The 18,973-nt window shown below is 49.7% G+C and overlaps 2 protein-coding genes across 2 annotated transcripts; one reads left to right on the forward strand and one right to left on the reverse strand.

Annotated features, from left to right (window-relative positions):
* The first annotated feature begins 152 nt into the window (after positions 1–152).
* DNAAF2 (dynein axonemal assembly factor 2) lies at positions 153–17,213 on the forward strand. Its single transcript, XM_074583590.1, has 3 exons — positions 153–1,718; positions 11,885–12,031; positions 14,211–17,213. The coding sequence occupies exons 1-3, from the start codon at positions 153–155 to the stop codon at positions 14,784–14,786; spliced, it is 2,289 nt and encodes a 762-aa protein (XP_074439691.1). The 3' UTR covers positions 14,787–17,213.
* MGAT2 (alpha-1,6-mannosyl-glycoprotein 2-beta-N-acetylglucosaminyltransferase) lies at positions 16,645–18,637 on the reverse strand. The gene has a single exon (XM_074583597.1). The coding sequence runs from the start codon at positions 18,584–18,586 to the stop codon at positions 17,255–17,257; it is 1,332 nt and encodes a 443-aa protein (XP_074439698.1). The 5' UTR covers positions 18,587–18,637; the 3' UTR covers positions 16,645–17,254.
* Positions 18,638–18,973: the final 336 nt, after the last annotated feature.

Consider the following 18,973-nt stretch of genomic DNA (forward strand, 5'->3'; position numbering starts at 1 on the left):
CCGCCATCTTGTTTGGCGTCTCCATAGCAACTGGCCGGAGGGGTCCGCCGCCGCCATCTTGTTTACGAGCACCATAGCAACTAGCACGGCCGAGCCGCAGCCGCCATCTTGTTTGGCGTCTCCACAGCAACGAGGGCTGCCGGGCCGGAGCCATGGCGGGCGCGGGGCGGCTGGAGGAGCTGGAGCTCAGCGCCGAGGAGGCGGAGCGGCTCCAACGCGCCTTCCGCGACGAGCAATTCCGGGCGCTGTTCGCCGAATACGCGGCGGAGCTGGCCGACCCGGAGCAGCGAAAGTTGTACGAGGAGGAGGTGGCGGCCCTGGAGCGGGAACGCGGCGTGGAGGTGCGCTTCGTCCACCCCGAGGCGGGCTACGTCCTGCGCACCAGCCAGGCCGGCTCCCGCCGCTGCTACCTCAACGTCTGCAGCAACCCGCAGGTCGGGGCCCCGCAGGCCCGCCCGGAGCCCGGCGGCCACCGCTGGGCCCTGCCTTACAGCCTGGCGCCGGGCCGGGAAGAGCTGGGCCGTGGCGGCCGCCGCCGCCTGGTCTACGATGTGGTTTTCCACCCGGCGGCCCTCCGCCTGGCCGCCCGCAGCGCCCGCTTCCGCCGCCTGCTCAGCGACACGGCGCTGGAGGCGGTGGAGCGCCATTGCGCCGTCCAGCTCGACCGCGCCAACGCCACCGTCCTCCGCGGCACCAAGTACAAGGGCGTCCCGCAGGCCCCCGTTATCCGCACCCCGCTGCCCGGCGGTCCCCCGCCGCCGCCCGACGACGACTCCCCGCTGCCGCCCTTCCCCTTCCCGCCCGCCGCCCCGCCGCCGCCTCCCGCCGCCCCCCCGGCGGCCCGACCCGCCGGCCCCACCATTCCGCGCTGGAGCATCCGCCACCGCTCCTACGTGGACCTGCAGGACTACCGGTGCTGCCGCGACTCGGCGCCCAGCCCGGTGCCGCGGGAGCTGGTGGTGACGGTGGAACTGCCGCTGCTGAGCTCCGCCGCCCAGGCCGCGCTGGAGGTCCGCGGCCGGGAGCTGCGCCTGGACTCGCAGCGCCCCGCCTACCGCCTGCGCCTCCGCCTCCCCTACGACGTGGACGAGAACGGCGGGCGGGCCGCCTTCAACAAGGCCCAGCGGCAGCTCCTGGTCACGCTGCCCGTGGTGCCGCCGCCCGCCCCGCGGGAACCGCCAGGCCCGGCCGGGGAGCGGCTGGAGGAGGCCGAGCCCGGCACGGAGGGGCTGGAGCAGCCGCCGGCGGCTGAGGCGGGCGGTGGGGCCGCTTCCCCCGCTCCGAGCGCCGGCCCCGAGCCCTCCGTGCCCGGCGGCCTCGGCGGGGCCGCCCCTCCGTGCCCTCCCCCGCGGGTGGCAGAGAGTAGCCCCGGCGAGATGGCGGTTCCCCGGGGCTCCGGCAGCCCCGAGGCCGCCGTGTGCCCTCCCTTCCAGTGCCGGCAGGATGAGGCCTCCCTCACCCTGCTCCTCCATGTGCCCGGCATCCTGCCCCAGAGCCTGAGCGGGGCCGTGGGCACGAACCACTACAGCCTCCGCTTCTCCAGTGACACTGGCGCCTATGCCCTCTTCTTACAGTTTCCTCCTGCCAACAGGCTGGCGTCCCCTGAGACCAGCGTTAGCGTGTCTGCCCACAACGCTGCCGTTGGGCTTGCCAAGGCCCCCGGCTGCACCGGGCCCTGGGAGAAGTTCTGCTTCGGCCTTGATGCCTCCGCTCTGCAGGTAACAGCTTCAACATGGCAGGGTTGCAGTGTCACGCTCCCCAGAGTGCCACCGCTTCACCGTGGTGTGTGACTTCTGCTGTTTGGATTCGTTTATGAGTGATGTCTCAGGGAGGGTGTTAGGTTATCGGCCTGAGTTCAGAGGAAGTCAGTAGTGACAGAAACTCCTTCCCTCAGAGGGCTGTTACCGGATGTAAGTGGAATGACCTAATTAGCGCTAGGCTTGTATGAGCAGTACGAAGGTCCATCACTGAGCTGACACCTTCGTCCTTGGAATTGAAATGACTTTTGCCTCCTGTGCTGACTTTTATCTAAGGGCAGTTCTGATGATAAGTGAGAACAGAGCCTGCTCTATGCCCTTAGCATTAGCATTTATGGCCATGTAAATTGCTCATGCAGCCTATTCACGTGAAGAAAGGATATGTTTATAATACAGCAGACATACACACACATGCATACAGTGTCATGAAACGCAGATGTGTGAGTAGCGTGTACCTGTGTCTGTATTTCAGGACCAAACTCCCATTTACAGCCGCAGGAATGCCCTTTTAGTTCAACCGGAGTAGTACAGGAAACAGCAGCTGTGAACTGTTGCCATTTTGCTGGGCGTTTTCTTCGGCTTCTCTTCTTACTGGCCTGAATATGATTCCAGTTGAGATATTTTATTATTTTATGGGTTAGGCAGCGATGCTCCCTGTGGCTGGAGGAGGTTGGCATGCCTGCTGAGAACTGGCAGTGTCCCTGCAAAGGAGTGCTCACCTTGTGGCACCCTTGCTGTCAAGAAGCACTCACACCAGATTTGTCGAGAACTACGTTATTCTGTAAGATCAGAGTTTCAAATTTATCATGAGCAGGGATTAAGGCTGCACAATTCTTGTGTAATCTTTCAGCCATGTGATATGGAGTTTGTTTTTATTTTAGAACAATAAAATCCTTTGCAGGTTGGATCATGTACCATGGGACTGCAAGTCCATAAAACTGGCAGGTTTAAAGTATATCCACTGGGATGGTGGCTTGGGATATCTTAATTGCTCCATCCCTACAATTAGAAAATACTGCAGGATTCTGAAAGGTATTTATCCAAGTAGTATTTGTGCAGCTGCACATGTTTTATTTTCCATTTAGCAGGCTGCATGACTTCTCTGTGACAGCAACTCCTCTGAAGGAGGAGCTGATCATTTTGGGTAAGTATCGAAGATGATGGATTTATTGAGAACCACCTACAATGGACTGTTTGTGGTGCATTTCCTTCACTTTTACTGGATCAGAAGCCTGCAAGTCTGTGCAAGTGGGGACAGGAAACATTTAGCACTACTGTGAATTGGGGTGATCAAGTACTGGGTGCTGATGAGACATCAAATAAGCCATCATGCAGCCTACTGCTTATGTTCTGTATAGGCACGGGGTAGGGACTACAGGCATTTTATCCGCTTTTTCAGATAGTCTGAATATCCACCTCTTTCATTATGCACTGTGGTGTGTGTTTGTGTGCTTGCTTGTTTTATGGTGTGCAAGCCTAAATGCAGGTTTTAAGGGAAAACAACAGCTTTCTGTGACTCTACGTGGGGATATAGCTGGAAATTCAGTTTGGGAACAGGAAATTTTGCTGCAGTATCTCTTTACTACTGTGACTGGACATTTCTGCATTCCTTGATCTCAGTCTAATGATTGAAAGTGTTTGGTATGTGCATTCCTTATTATGATTGGGGGAACATTTTTTGATTGTAAGTTGTTAAAAGGGCGTGCAGCAATGGGGTTTTGGTCAATATCACATTTTTGTGAGTTAAAAAATCTTTGAATGTGCTGAATTTATTATATATTGCAAAATGTTTTGTGTGGAGTAGTAGTAGTAGGAGATTTGGCATTAGTCATAGGCCTCCCAGCCATTCATTCATGTAGCAGGCTAAAAAAGATTGATTTCTGCTGGGGTACTTTTGTGTACCGGACCTGCAAATTAAAGCAGCTGAAACACTCTGAAGTAATTTGTTCTGTTTACTTTTTTTTAACTGTGCTATTTCCCCAAAGTGCCTGTGCCAGCGCTGATAACTGCATTCGCTCAGAGTGAAGTGAGAAAAATTAATATTTAATTAGAGTTACTATTATATGCTGTCTTCTGTCCATTAACTATTTGCTCGTGGTAGCTTCTCTTCTACTTTCGTTGATTTCCTCAACTTGTCTGCTGTCATCTCTGGTGGTTTTCTGCTTTGAATCTCTTTCTATAAATCAGAGCTTTGGTTCTTGCGTTGAGATCTGCAAGGAGTTACATCAGTCACAGAAGAGTGTTTTAGGAACACACGCGATAGCAGTGCCTTGTTTAATCACTTCAGGGAGCTTTCGGTGGCCAAGACGAGCAGGAATTTTATCCTGCACCTCCCAGGCACGTTGATGTCTGCTTGTTTGTAGTCTGTTCCCCCCGCAGTAGCATTGCCAGAGGATACTGCCCGGCGAAAGATGAGGCTGGCTTTTTTTTACAGATATGAAATTCCTATTCCACTGTCTCCTGGGAAGTTGTTTCTTACTGGAGACTGAGGGTTTCTGTGTTGTTTCAGGGAGCAGACATAGAAAGACAGAATGGTTTGTGTGGAAAGGGACCTTAAAGACCATCCAGTGCCACCCCCCTGCCCTGGGCAGGGACACCTCCCACCAGACCAGGTTGCTCCAAGCCCCGTCCAGCCTGGCCTTGAACACCTCCAGGGATGGGGCAGCCACAGCTTCTCTGGGCAACCTGGGCCAGGGGCTCACCACCCGCACAGCCAAGAATTTCTTCCTCAGATCTCATCCAAATCTGCCCTCTGACAGTGTAAAACCGTTCCCCCTCGTCCTATTGCTCCCCTCCCTGATCCAGAGTCCCTCCCCAGCTCTCCTGGAGCCCCTTTTAGGGACTGTAAGACCGCTATTCCAGATACCTTGCTGGTTTAGTTACTTGAGAAATCTGCCCAACTCGTTGATGGCTTGTGCACAGTTCCCTGTTAGGCTGCCTGTGTAATTGTCTCCCATTAACTTGCCAAACAGCCAGGAAAATGTGTTATGATAATTGTTCACTGCATGAGCAGAATGCATCTCGTCGGCAGCCTCCTCCCTGCGCTATGATGTAGTGCAGTGCGTATCATTTCATTTTGATTGCCTGTGCGCTTCTGCCCAGATCAACATGTACGATAACGCTGCCGGTAATTGCACGGCCCTGCCTTGCGTGCCTGTGATGTTCCTGTTATCGCACTGCCCTCTTTTCTTGTTGGAAATTGGTCTGATACGGATATTGGTAGAAGAATGAGTTGAGCTTGTCTGTGGGACACTGTTCTTGAAACAGAATTTCAAGGACTGGTTTTTCTTTTGTAAAGTCAGATACTTTGAATCCCTGTGCTGAAAGACGATATATTTAGAGCTCAGTTTCCATAGATGCTTAGCAGTCTGAATTCCCACCCCAGCAAGTGCTTATTTTCAGCACATCTTTACAGTGCAACAGCCCTCCCCGGACTTTGACTGTGTCATTGCGAGTATTGCTTTGTTTGGTAGCTCTTGGTGTTGCCTTGATTTTGCCGCTTTCCTGTACAATAGATAGTCAGCTCTCAGCTGACTCTGAGCTCTAACTTCTAATCAGCAGTTGCAGCCATTGCTTCTCTTTCTCCCTGAATAGTTTTGCTCCTTGGCTGAGTGAGCAGAAATTTCAGGTGAGCAGAAATCCTACAAAAATAAAGATCCTGTAACTTTGGACTTCGTGGAACAGGGTCACATACCTCAGGGGTTTTAGAGTTATCTTTTGTCACTGCCCTTGTGCTCAGTCACTGTACCGGAGACCACACAGCTTTGATCTTCTTGCAGGGCTCACTCCAGGCCCTGTTTTTCCAGGGGAATAGAGACGCGTGACCTGAGGAAGTTGCCTTCACCATTTGTTCTTTGCCTTGAAGGACCAGCTGTGGGCCGTGCTCCCTCCGTTACTCTTTATTGCAGTTCATCCACTGATGCCTTTGACATTGTTTCCTTCCATTTGTTTAAATCCTGGGAGCTCAGGCCTAGGAAACTCCTGCATTGGAGAGTGCCCTTTGATTTTAAGACAACAGAGCCTGGGGAGTAAATGATGAAAAACGAATGGTTGAGAGTTAAATACCCATTAATAAAATTTGTAAGCCTGCCAGGCAAGGTTTCCGAGAACAGCATGTCCCAGAATGTCCTGGTTTACAGCAGAGCTGGAGTTGGGCAATTACTGAAATGATGCCTTCGTAAAGCACGGTCTTTAAATGTTTGGTCTCCTGGGGTTGAATGCTCAATTCTTAACAGAAATAAACCCCAGTTTTCTGGTGGGTGTATCTGAACTACTGAGACTTGGAGGCTCAGCTATACTAGCATGTGAAACCTGTTTGGGAGATAATTAATTCTGCCTGCAGTTTTTGGGTCGTGTGTGCTCATTTTCATGTGATCTGAAAAAGATTGGTGAAAGTAATAGTTCCCTTTCATGCTGCCGCACACCCTTTCCGCCCTTCTCCGTGGACTGAAATGCGTTTGTGCAGAGGAGGTGTGCTCGCTCTCCTGGTCAGTGCTTCCCTCCTGGGGTCTCCCTTGCCAGGGAGGGAATCGCTGCAGTCAGCTCATCCCTTTTGTAATAAAACCCCATGTTCTCTTATGGAGAATATCAAGATTTAACTCGCGTAAACCCCCACGGGGCTCCAGAGAACAGCAGGGAGCAGTTTCCTCTGCTTTACTATGCATTGAGATTATGGTTTTTTTTTTTAACATTTACAGTATGAAAAATAATATCCTAAACATTCCTGGTTAGTTCATGGTTTGAACTAAGCTTGAGTTACGCTGTTTGTGAGGATTAGTTGACATAGGTATCTAAAAGGGAATTCCATAGCGATAGGAAAGCTTTTACTTCTATGTGAATGTTGATGCCTTCATGGCGAATGGTTTAGACAGGTGCATTGCTGAGCATAAAAAAAAAAAAGAGGTGTGATTTTGCTGCTTGGCACAGCCACCAGCGCCTTGTGAAGGAGATCCTTTCGAAGCTCTGGTTGCTTTTTCCTTCAGAAAGCTGCCGGTAAATACCACTGAAGCCCTCTGACCTCTGCTCGCTGCACGCACGGACTGTCATGCGTTGTTTTCTAACCCCTGGACTTCTGTCTTCTGCTTTGGCAACAGGTACGCTGGGGGGCAGCTCCAGGACAAACACCCGCGAGGACCTGTTTGCACAAAACCCCCCATGGGAACAGTGTTATTTTTAGTTCTCTTTACAACAGAGGGACTGTCAGTCTTTTTAATTAGCCCTCTCGTTCTTTCATTGAACACAGTATTTGTTTTGTTATGTGCTTCGGGTCTGTTGCGCCCAGGCAGATCCTGTGCTCTCCAGCCACGCTGGACATGTGCCTGGCGTGGGGCTGCCGAGAGGCCACAGATTCCCCGGAAAAGAAGTAATCTGTGGGTGGCAGAGCTACCATACTCCCGCCACTGAGAGTGGGTGGAAAAGCCCGTGGGCTAGATGTGCTCCTCTGGGCGCGCTGCCTGGGGCCGTGCTGGGGCTGTCCTTCTGCTCAGGGATCTCAGAATTAGGGCTCTTGTGGATAAATGTATTTCGGTATAAGAGTCAACCAAGCGTGAAACCTGGAGCGAGCTGTAAGATACATTGGTGTTTTAAGCCTATGCCACTTTTCAGAGAGAAATCTGTACCAGAGCGCTGGACGGAGGCTGTGATAAGCTCAGAAATCCAACCAGAGGAGCTGGGTCTCAGCTGGCTTGGGGCAGCCCGGCCTGCTCTACTGCTGCATCTGGGTTTTGCCCTTATTTCCAAGCTATTTTGAGGTGTGTTACATGCTTTCTTTGAAAGTCAGGGTTATATTTTTCAACTTCCAAGCTACTATAAAGAGTTAATATAATATTTAGGAGTCACTTCTTAGAAGACAATGCTAGAAACTAGGACTGTTGTACTTAATCCTACAACAGTTTATTTTTGGTGCAGTTAATTCTGTGCTCAGTGTTTCAGGACTCTTGGCAAGTTTTTTGGGAGGTCAGAGGAGGACAGAAAAGGAGAACAGAACAAACTTATTGTTTGATTTTTTTCAAAGTAATCTCTTTCCCAAACTACATTAAGAAACGTAATTAGTTTGCTTCTGCTATAAAACAAACTAATTTCTGAATGGCCTTTAATTGCTAGGTGCATTGTGGGAATAACGTACATACACAAAACATTTATGTCTGGAAACATTATTAACCTACTGAGTAAACTCATGAAAGCTTCTTTTGAGCTGTTTAATCTTTGCAGTCATGAATGCCTTATAAAAGTTTTTCACCCCCTGTCCGGATACTTTAATTCATCAAAACTTTAAGCTTAAAATTCTCATGTCGAGTTGGTTTGCAACGGGACCCTACACACCGAGAGGCCAGGAGATCCCTAGATCCAAACCCCTTTGCGTATCGGCATCAGCTTCCCATTACAGAAGACATGCAAATAATTTAAGCCTGAAATCTGTCCTGCTTTTAAAGCAGTTGCAGCCTGTGTGGGAGGTAACTTGCTGGTAACTGGCTCCGAGTTTTGGATAAAATAATGCAGAACGAACTATTTGAGTGCTAAGGGCAGCCGTGGGGGACTGGCTCTGCACTGGCTCTGCCAGTATCGCTGCTGCTGTGTGCTGTCAGTACCGTGTGATGCGGGGACGGTTTCGAATGATGAAGTGTTCTAGAAATCAAAGTCATTCCTGCTAACATTTATGTTAATTTGGTCTCAGTTTAGTCACAGAGAAAAACGAATGTGTACCAAACAGCAGATGACAGTATGTGCAGAGAAAAACAAATTTAAGTTGCTAAGAGTATCATAAATATCAGAAAATAAACTGTTCAAAGTGAAGAATTATTTTACAGGGTCATTGAAATCATCTGCAGATGGTTGTCCTCCACTGCTCTTCCAAGCCAGAGCAAACAGGCTTTAAAATAAATTCCTGAATCATTTTTTCAAGGTCTGTGCTTTGATAACATCTGCAGTAATATAAACGCCTCGGCTTATACTCACCGTGAATGCAAAGTCTGAATTACAGTTGCTGGCTGTCTGAACAGGCTAATGATAATCATTATATTGATAACAGCTTTGCTTGTGCGTACAGCACAAGGTACCGTGATTTATGGCAGGCCACTGGGTAGTGCTGTGGTAAAATTTTAAATACTTACTTGAAATGTAAGTGTAGTGCTCTGGGAATATGGCGTCGAACTGGTATGAAACCTGGCAAAATTGGTTTATAGTAATTAATCAGAATGATAGGAACATCATCACGAGCAGTTATTTTTTATCCTCATGTAAAGTACGGATCAATAGACCTTCCATTCAGTTTTTCTTTTTTAACAGTATTTTCTGTGAAGAAAAGAAATTATTTTGCTTTTAATTAGGGGAAAAAAAACAACTTCAAAAAGATCTATTGGGTTTGTTGCCAAAACGCAAAGTGGTATTTGCATTGAGGATGAACGGCTGTCGCTCTCTTCTGGGAACTGTGGTTCATGGGCAGTGCTGGCACCTGCACCCCTGACCAGGGGAGGCAGTTTCTATATGGAGCTCCTAAGGATCCTCCCAGTTTTCTTCACTCCGCTTTGGTGCATGTAAACCGTCTCCTGCTATTTCGGAAGTGCTGCCACGAAGCCGTTCCTGCATTTCCTGGGCTGCAGAGTGTTCCCGTGGCCACTGCTGCTCCTTCTCCACGGTGCCAATTTCGGAGGCGATGGCTCTGCAGTGTCTGCAAGTGACCTGGGGTTAAAGTTGTTTCAGACAAAGTGATCTAAGGATGCGATTTGCAATATTTAGATCTAACAGAGAACTTTGCGTTACCTGTTGATTTTTCAAGCATCTCCTCTTCCGGTTCCCATACCCGTGCTTGGTTCGTATTGTTACGCTGTTTATGGACACGAACAAGGTCAGGTCCCAACTTTGTTAAGAGCACAAACACGCAGTAAGCGAGCCTTTCACAAAGGGTTTAGGCTCTAACTAGACAAAATAAATGCAGGTTCAGAGGGAAAAAAACATTGTTTTCCCCATTTTATATAGGAAAAAATGGAGGCAGAGAGTCACAGCACTCTGGGAGAAAGCAGAGAATCAAAGGAAGATTGCTGAGACCCAAACCCCATGGTGGTTCTTTTCCCAAAGGGGTGTTTAGATGTGGAAATCTTGTAGCGGTTGTTTTGGAGGAAAAATAGTAACGAACACTGGTCTTTCTCCAGCTTTTAGGAAAATTTTCTTGCTTTAAGACGAAAATATGGGGTGCAAAGGAGTGGAGGTGTCAGCTAAAGGTGAATTACTGGCAGGTGACTCTAGATTTCTCAGCTGGGTGAGGAGAGTTGTGGTGCTGGAGCAGAGGGTGCTTTGCTGCACTTGCCCTTGGAAGCAAATGCTGGCTGAACTGGCATCGTGCTCGGCAGCGTGCTGAAAACCCCGCGGAAGGGAAGCTGAGCTGTTCTGTCTGTGATGCGTGGGCAAAGCGATACCGGCGGAGGTGGAAATGTATCTCCTGTGCTGCCCAAGGCCAGGGATCTAGTTCATGAGCTTGTGGCAGTTTCGGTGCTGCACAGATTTTGCACGTGTACTCTCTGCCTTTTTTCTTTACTCCGACACTTTCTCTTGAACTCCGCAGAATGTTTCTACAAGCCCAAAGCACTATCAGGGTCCCTCTCTGGCAGGCAAGAAAGGATGCAATACGAGGCAATAAGTACTTCAGGGTTTGTATACAAAACTGCAAGAAGTAGGTGTGTTCCTGCAGGGGTTTCTGTCAGAGCAGCCCTGCTGTAGTTTAATCTTTCCACAGACTGTCTCAGCATCCGATGTTGGATGTTTGCCTGGATTGTAATCTTTCTGGATAGAAAATTAATTCAATCCTCTCTTTTTGAAAACCAGCAATACGTATGTTATGACTTTCCATATTGTGATTTCTAATTTAAATAGTGAAAAAATAGGACGCTGGTTTATTTTTCCCATACAGAATTATTTTTTTAGGATGGCAATTAAATTTCATACCTTAGGCACAGCACGGCATCTGGCTGTGCATAAGGATACATCCACAGGGGGCCAAAAATGTGCAGAATTGCCTTTTTGCTTCTCAGTCCGCAAGATGTCAGTGATAATTGAATCTAACTTTCCTTGGGTTGACAAGAGGGTAGGACTGGGTCGAGAAATTTAAAAGTATGACTTAAAGTAGAAGGTTTGCAACTTTCCCCTGCCATTTCCAAGCAAACAGTTCATTGTTAAACAGGAAAGGTAATTCACAGAACATAAGAATAGTCCTCTAGGTTAGACCATTTTTATGGTGCCAGTGTGTGTCCTTACCTGCAGCCTACAGCAGATGATTTAGGAAGACCATGAGGACAGGGAAAGCTCTGTAGTTCTTATGAAACAGTCCCTCCAGGATATACTTTAGGACCTTTAATTACCTGTAATTGATTTAAATCTTGAAACATGTTGCTACAGGTTTGACATTGTTTGTGAGCAGCATATTAACAGCCTCAAAACACGTCCCAGACTGTCATCTTTAACGGTGGATGCCTCTCCGTTTCTTCCAACCAGTGTTTACGCTTGCCTAAATGGAGATCTGAGAAGGCTCCGTGGATGGATGTGAAATGGATCTAGTCATGCATGTTTCATAGCTTTTGCTTTAGAAGGTCTGATCTTGAAGCCTGAGGGCTCAAAGATCCTGCAGTGACAGTCCAAGGAGGTGTTTGCGTTTCCTAAAGTAAGATGCTGAAACAAATCCATAAAAGCGTAACGCGTTCCTGATGTAAAGACAGGTGAGGATGGTGGATGACGTGAATCATTCCTCAGCAGGAATCTAACTCTGTTTAACAATGAACTGTTTAACTGGAAATAGCAGGGAAAAGTTGCAAACCTTCTACTTTAGGTCATACTTTTAAATTGCTCAATCCAGTTCTATCTATTAGTCATGTATCAAAAGAAGAAAACATGTTTCTCTTACCTTTGCGTATGATGCAGATCCGTACTTTAAATCGAAATGAGCTAAGCACTGGTCTTCAATTCATTTCACCTCGTTACTTCTGAACGTCTGATGTAGAATCTGTTGAGATGTGAGCATGCGGCGAAAGACATGTTGTGAATCCGTGTCCTGGCTTTGTTTGGAGTGGGTTTCTTGCTCCAATATCGCTGGAGTATAGTACGAAAAGAACCTAACCTGCTCGCTCTTTTCTTTTCTTTAGGAAAGATTGTTTGTCAGTGAAGAAAACGTTGATGGATTTCTAGGCACTGTTTTATGCCCTTCCTTTTGCTCCCAATCAGCACTGGAAAGTCAGCCATTAATTGAAGTGCTCGATGTTACTGAGGACAGAATTCAAATCAGGTTGAAGGTAAGGATCTCTCTGGCAGTAGTATGTATTGCTGACTGATTTATGTACTTCAGCAAGATCGTATCAAACCTGACTGAAGCAGCTTTGTTCCTGTTTTGTCTTGATATTGCAGGGAAGACCGTGGAGTAGGGTGTATTTGCCAAGTATAAATGTCAGTTTTTAGAAGCAGAGATTCCCTTTTGTGCCATTTATTGTGACCAAGGGATTGAAACCTCCTGTATTTCATTGGGAAGAACAACTGTAATACAATCATTACAGACAGTGCTTTCTCCTTACGGGAATATGGCATGGCACACACATGCTAAATCTCTCACTGGTATTAAAATGAAAAAAATACTAAGTAACTACCCAGTATCCCTCATCCAGATAGACCCCAAATGCGTCCAGGTCAGAGCTGATGACAACGTGCTGCAAACAAATCACGGCAAATGTCATTAGAATAAAAACCAGAATGTTCTTAAAATGGGACTAAAGAAGTGAATAATCCGCATCCTTCAAATACCCAAGAGTTTGGGCTCATGTATGGAGCTCACGGTTAAAGCACGCTGTCTTTTGCGTGGACGCCTTTCTGGGTGTCTGGTCACCAGAAGTAACCTTACCCGGAGGGCCGTGGGGTCAGGAAGGAGTGGGGAGGCAAAGAACCTGGCAGCGGGGAGCCAAAAGGGCTCCCGAAGGTGGCCAGAGGGTGCTCAGTCATGGCCACTGCTCCACTCTCTGCCTTGTCGCGCAGCCAGAGAAAACCTTGAGGACTTTGTGAAGATTCGGGTCTCGTCATATTTATTTGGTTCAAGCATTTGAATACTTGGTGGTTTCCTGTTGTTTAGATAATTAAACATGGGACTATTCATCTTAACCATTGGTCCCAGGTTCACTGCTTGTCATGTTTAAGGCCTCATTCAGGCTCCCCTTCTTCCTCCGTCCCCCTGTCTGTCTCGGGATGCAAGGTGGTCTGTGTCTGAGGTCTGCCACAGGGTTAAAATATCCTCCCTTTGCAAAATAGGAGAGGGACAGACAAAGAAAACAAAACTTTTGTTTTGTAAAGGGGAAAATGTGAGGTAAAAACCCCCAAATCAACTGGTATTTCTTGGTAGACACTGCATCAGAAATTTATTTAAAATTTTTCTTAAAGGAAGCACGGGAAGGTAATACGCAGGGACAATCAGGCTACTTCTGTAAACTGGAGACGGCAGATGTAGTTAATATATAGACAGCCTCTTGGAAAGCAAGTTCAGATGAAGCATGTGACCTCTGGAACCATGCTGGAGGACTGAGGAGTTACCCTAAAGATAGTGGCTCCAGCATTACTTGGCTTAACTGCTGGCACTAGTGGGGATTGCACATAAACGTTTAAAATTCAGGTTGTTGGAGAGCAAACGTGGATGTTTTGGTACCTGAGACAGGAAAGCTAAGATCCTTAAATCACTCCTGTGTTCATGGGGGAGAATCATCCAGCGCTGAGAAGGACTTACAGGCGTTTCTTCCACATCTTTCTGGAGCGAGCAGTGGCTTTGGGGTCAGAGAGGGCTGGGTGCGTGAGAGCGACTCAGTCTCCGAGTCCATGGGTGCAGATGCCGCCTGATCCCGACTGCCCACTGTCAGGGACATGGGAGTTTTCAGCCGTTTTTCACTAAAGCAGTCAATAGCTAACGGTGACACTGGGTAACGGCTGTTTAGATTCACTGGGTCTCACAGTTCATACTCTCCTGGGGCCAACCGCAGCAATTCCTGGATTAACTCATGTAGGCCGATTGAGAAAGATGGCTCACTCACCAGTTACACCTTCCACATCCGACAGGAGGGTAATTTCCCTAATTGCAAGGTTAAAACAAACTCCTTGCAGTGAGAGTTTAGACGCCTTGGCTGATTTTTGTGGCCCCTGAGTTTTTGGAAAACAAGAGCCTGGGTGTGGTGAATTGCCCAGTCTTTCCCGCTGTTAATTGTGACAGAGGCTGTGGCCGTTTGGCAGCTGCCCAGGAGCGTTTCCTATTGCAGAGGAAACCCCGGGAAGGCCAACAAGCTCCTGCCACTCATTCCCACGCGCACTCCGGGGGCAGGAAAACCTCAGTGCTGGACTGACTCGGCTTTCTGAAGCATAGGTTGGAGAAACAAGTGTCTTTACAGCAGTTTTGTATGCCCAGTCCATTCCAACTGTAAAACAATACATTTATTTTCTCAACAGCCGCAGGAAGCGGCCCATTTAGAACGTGATGGAAAAGAAGAAACGCTTAGCAGCTCAGGAGGAGATCTCACTGAAAAGACAAATGGCGACTACCCCCAAACGAAGGCCGAAACTGACGGTACTGTGGCTGACACAGCTGAAGGAGAACGTGCTACAGAAACCAACAAAACTTCCACATATTTTGCAACGGCTGAAACAATAGGAAAAGTAGGTTGTAGTTCACACCATTGTTTGCAGCATGAACCTTCTGACACCACTTCAGCGATTCCTGGTGAATGTAGGAGAAAGGAACCGGATTTAGAAAGCGCTGTCACAGTAGGCAAGAGGGCCACGGCCGCAGACTCTGAAAAGGGAGCAGCCCTTCTGCCGGAGGGGCAGGCGGGAGCGGGGGAAGCGGCTGCGCTCGCAGGGAGCGAGGGTGGCTCACTGGGGAGCCAGGGTGGCCGGGACAGCAGACCAGCCTCCCCGCTTCTCCAAGAAGTCAACAGCCAGGACGGGAGCGTGCGGATCGTCAGGGATCACGTAACACACTGCCCGGTCACGTTTCAGAATTCTTTGCTGTATGAATTGGACTAGTTTAATTATTTTAGGATTTCCTTCTGTTTTTGATGGTTACTGTGACTTCCACATGCTGGTTTGTGGTTCAGGGCTAAGAGTAGGACACGGGTTCCTACTGAAACTATTTTGTTTACACGCCAACTTAGAATACTTACGTTGTTAATTAATTTTTGAAGTTAGCAGGTCTGAGTTTTCTGATCCCATGTGTGGGCTCAAGCAGTTTTACTTACAAGGAAGATGCAGTTGAAGGTGAATCTGAGCTGGTGGAAGAAAATGCATCTTCACTGTTTCCATAACTTTGTTAGTCTCTTGCTCCATTAAAGGGAGTATTTGTATATATCCTTTTTCCAACGGCTCCTTCAGGAATTGCTGTGTTTAGTCCACCTAGAAATGAGCAGCATTCATCATTTTTCAAACCTTTCATTTTGTGATAACTGCAGGATTAGGCTTGCGCTGATTTTTAGCAATCAAACAAAATTTCTAATTACAGGGAGAAGTTCTAATTGGTTTCCTAGAAGTAATCAACATGTATACCATGTATTCCATCCTAGTACATCACTTCAGAACACAGTGCCCAACCATACCCCAGTCTGTCAACTGAACAAATTCAATTGCACAATAAAAAACATCCTCTCTTGTTGCGCGTCTGCTACTAAGTATTTACCATTTGTAAAATGGATTCACTTTATCCAGATCAGATTTACTTTTCACAAACAGTTCCCCAGGAGCTTCAGCACCCTGGTTGCCGGCTCATCTCCCTAAAGTGCGATAACCAAAAGAACGTATCTAACAATAATAAACTTTCAGTTCCTTTTCTTGCTGTTCCTGAAATAACTTCTGTTTTCTTTCGGGTTGTACAGGACACAAATGTGCTTTAGAGGAATTTGACTTGTTTCACAGCTGAAACGTTGCAGTCGTCTGTTAAAGGGGAGGGCTGGCAGTGGGGGTAGGTAGTGGAAGCCCCAGCTGGAGGAGGTGGGTGTTTGCTGGGTTACGTTTCCCACCCTGGGGGGAGGCAGCGCTTCAGCCTCCGCCCTGACTCTCTGCAACTGTGAACATGGAGCTCGGACCAAAGCTGGTACAAAATCACAGCCGTTCAATTACCCCTGGAAAACAAAAGAGCATTGCGGTCAAAATGAACATCTGCACGGTACTTGGGGGACTTCACAAAACTTGGCACGCTCTCAAGCGAAGGTTTAACGGCTGGATTCGCAACCCATAAAGCAGGTGACAAATGGTGATAGAAGGAAAACCCTGCTACACGCCCTTCCAGGCAAAGTCACTGCTGTAGCCCGAGTCCTAAGAGCACCAACCCCACTTTTTCTAATTAAATAACTGAAGTTTTTTTTCCCTCCAAATCTCATAGCATAAAATCTACCTCTAAATATTTCACGTCTGTCACCTTAGTGCAGCATTTTCCTTCTCTGTTCTACAAAAAGCTTCTTATGTCCTATCAGTGGCGCTTCAAAGTGCCGTGCCATTAAAGCAGCCGAACCACTAGACTTAAAACGGGCAAGGAAGTGTTGGATGTTAACGAACAGCCCTGCTCTCCCCGCTCCAGCTCAGTGTGTTCCCATTACACAGCAGTATTTTTTTACTGGTCGCTTTATACCGCCAACTAATTTGAAAGTGAACTTTTTTTTTTTGGATCCAAACAAAAGAGGTGTCATGCCACGCGTTTGTTACTCTATTCTGCCTCAATTAGCGAGTGTCATTAAAAATTTAATGAAGTTAAATGCACACTACTAGAACGAGTGATGGCATGTGTTCAGCCCTCTGGATTAAAGAAAAGACCCCCCCCCGCCTGCCCCGGCCCTGACTTTCTAGCAACACAAGATGACATCATCTGTTTTGTGAGAATCAAGAACTTCTCTGGTATTACAAAACAACTGAATTTTATTTCGGCAGAACTAAAAAAATCGTATATTTATCTACATTGTAGTAAAAACAATGCTTTTTTAAGATTTTTTTTTTTTCCTTCATATATTCATCAACACATCGCAACCAAACCGGGACGCGGGTACGGGGCATGAGGTGACCGCGGGCGGGACGGATGGTGGGACGGCGCTGGCGGAGTTGACATGCAAAGCCTGGCTCCCACGGGGCTCGGTCCCATCGCTCGCTCTTCGCCACCCCCCGCCGCGGGCAGCACCACTCTGCCCCCAACGGGGAAAACCCCGCACCAGAGCGCCACGAGCACCAGAAAAGATGCACTTCAACACATTTTCTCCTCCTCTGAGGAAACACAGCACTTTTTGCGCACGGGCCGCGGCGATGCTCTGAGCGGCCTGGCAGCAGCAAGTGACCCGTTTCCAAAACGTGGTTGCCGAACATGAAAGATTACTATTTTGGGACACCTTTTACAAGAATGTTTATTCATATTAAAGCAGAAACCAACTCATAAATGCTTTTTATACACGTGTGCCTGTAAAAGACAGTACGGAACAACTCAAAAAAAAAAAAAAAAAAGGCTGCGAGACCGATCCTCACTGAAGTCTGCGGTAACTTTTACAGAGTTCATGGTCCCTAATATCTCCCCACCCTCCATTTTTCACATGAGGGGACAGGGGTGCCATGGAGTACCTTTTACTGACACTCATCGTTTCGGGAAACAGGTACTGATGGTTGCTGTTCAAGAGAGAGTCAATTTTGGCACTCTGGGTGGACGGTCTGCAGGATTTCTTGTGGTGCATGCCACAGTCCCCCGTGTGAAAAATCCTGGGGATTTCGGGAACCAGCACTTTCCAGAACTTTGGAAGACAAGAGACAGTCAAGTGCTGCAGAGTCCAGTCCCAGTTGTAGTCGTCGTAGGTGCAGAAGGCATCCGTGCACTCGATGAGCTTCTGGTAGGTGTCTCTGCTGAAGGCCATGCCCATGTTGTGCTCCGTGGACTTCCACGTCTTCATCTCCACCTTATCGGCGCGGCCGGCGAAGCCGCCGCGGACGGGGCTGTAGGTGCCCAAGGAGACGATCTGGCACTCGGGGCACTCCTGCTCGCGCAGGGCCCAGAGCTTTTTGAGGACGTGGTAGAAGTCGGGTGCCAGGTAGTGGTCCTCCTCCAGGAAGAGGACGGGCCCAGTGTGTTCCCGCAACGCCCGCACCCGCTCCCAGACGAAATGCAGCTTCCACCACCAGTGGTGCTTGGTCTGGGAGAAACGAGCTTCCCGGTAGTGCCCGAAGGAGTCGGGGTACTCGGCGTTGATGCAGCCCATGCGCAGGGCTGCCGCCTTGCCCACGTCGCGGGGGCAGTCGCGGGGGTCGTGGCCGGGGAACTCGCGGGGGTAGAGCTGGATGCTGAAGGGGAAGAAGACCTGCAGGACGGGGCAGAAGTCCACGCCCGCCGCCAGCCGGTTGAGCTCCTCGGCCCACAGGTCGTGGCTCAGCACCAGCAGCACGTTCTCCACTCCCGCCGCCCGCCGCAGCGACTCCAGCAGCAGCCGCAGGTGCTCGGCTCGGTCGTGCACCTGCACCACCAGCACCACGTCGGCGGCGGCGGCCCGCGCCGGGAAGCGCCCGGCGTTCCGCACCGGCTGGTCGAAGTTCAGCCGGTAAACGAGCGAGCGGTAACTCAGCGTCCCGTTCTCGCTGAGAAGCGGCGGTGCCGGCGATGCGGCCGAGGCGTTGGCAGCGGGGCGGCGCGGTGGCGGCTCGCTGACCCTCGGCGTCTCCCCGGTGGTACCGGTACCGCCCCGCTGCTGCTGCTGCCGCCTCCGCCCGCCGCCGCCTCCTCCGCCGCCGCTTCCCCACAGCGCCAGCGCGCAGAGGGCCAGCGCCAGCGCCAGCAGCAACACCTTCCGCTTGTAGATCCGCAGCCGCATCCTTCCCGGCGGCGGCGGCCGCCGCTCGCCCGCCGCCCTCCCGCCGCCGCCGCCGCCGCCGCCGCCGCTCCCGCAGGCAGCGCGCGCGCGCCGCCTCCGCCCCACGCGCATACGTCGCTGTACCTCATAGGGCGCCGCCCGCCCCGCCCCCGCCATCCTATTGGCCGCCGGCGCCGTCACTCAGGGCCGCTTCCCGCTTCCGCCGGGGCCCGAGGCGGGAGGCGCTGAGGGGAGGGCGCGCGGCCCCGGGCCCGCTCCCCGCCGGACGGCCGGGAAAGCGGCAGCCTGATTGGTCAGCGGTAATTGGGGGTCGGTGATTAGGCAGAGCGGGGGAGGCGGCTGTAATGGGGCAAATCGCTGCGGAACCGCAAGGACGGCAGAGGAAAA

This window comes from Larus michahellis, chromosome 4 (assembly GCF_964199755.1).
Source record: "Larus michahellis chromosome 4, bLarMic1.1, whole genome shotgun sequence".
NCBI lineage: Eukaryota > Metazoa > Chordata > Aves > Charadriiformes > Laridae > Larus > Larus michahellis.

Coding starts and splice junctions, on each gene's coding strand:
- MGAT2 (XM_074583597.1), bottom strand. CDS start 18,586: ATGCGGCTGCGGATCTACAAGCGGAAGGTGTTGCTGCTGGCGCTGGCG.
- DNAAF2 (XM_074583590.1), top strand. CDS start 153: ATGGCGGGCGCGGGGCGGCTGGAGGAGCTGGAGCTCAGCGCCGAGGAG. Junction 1,719..11,884: donor TTGATGCCTCCGCTCTGCAG/GTAACAGCTTCA, acceptor TCTTTTCTTTAG/GAAAGATTGTTTGTCAGTGA. Junction 12,032..14,210: donor GAATTCAAATCAGGTTGAAG/GTAAGGATCTCT, acceptor TTTTCTCAACAG/CCGCAGGAAGCGGCCCATTT.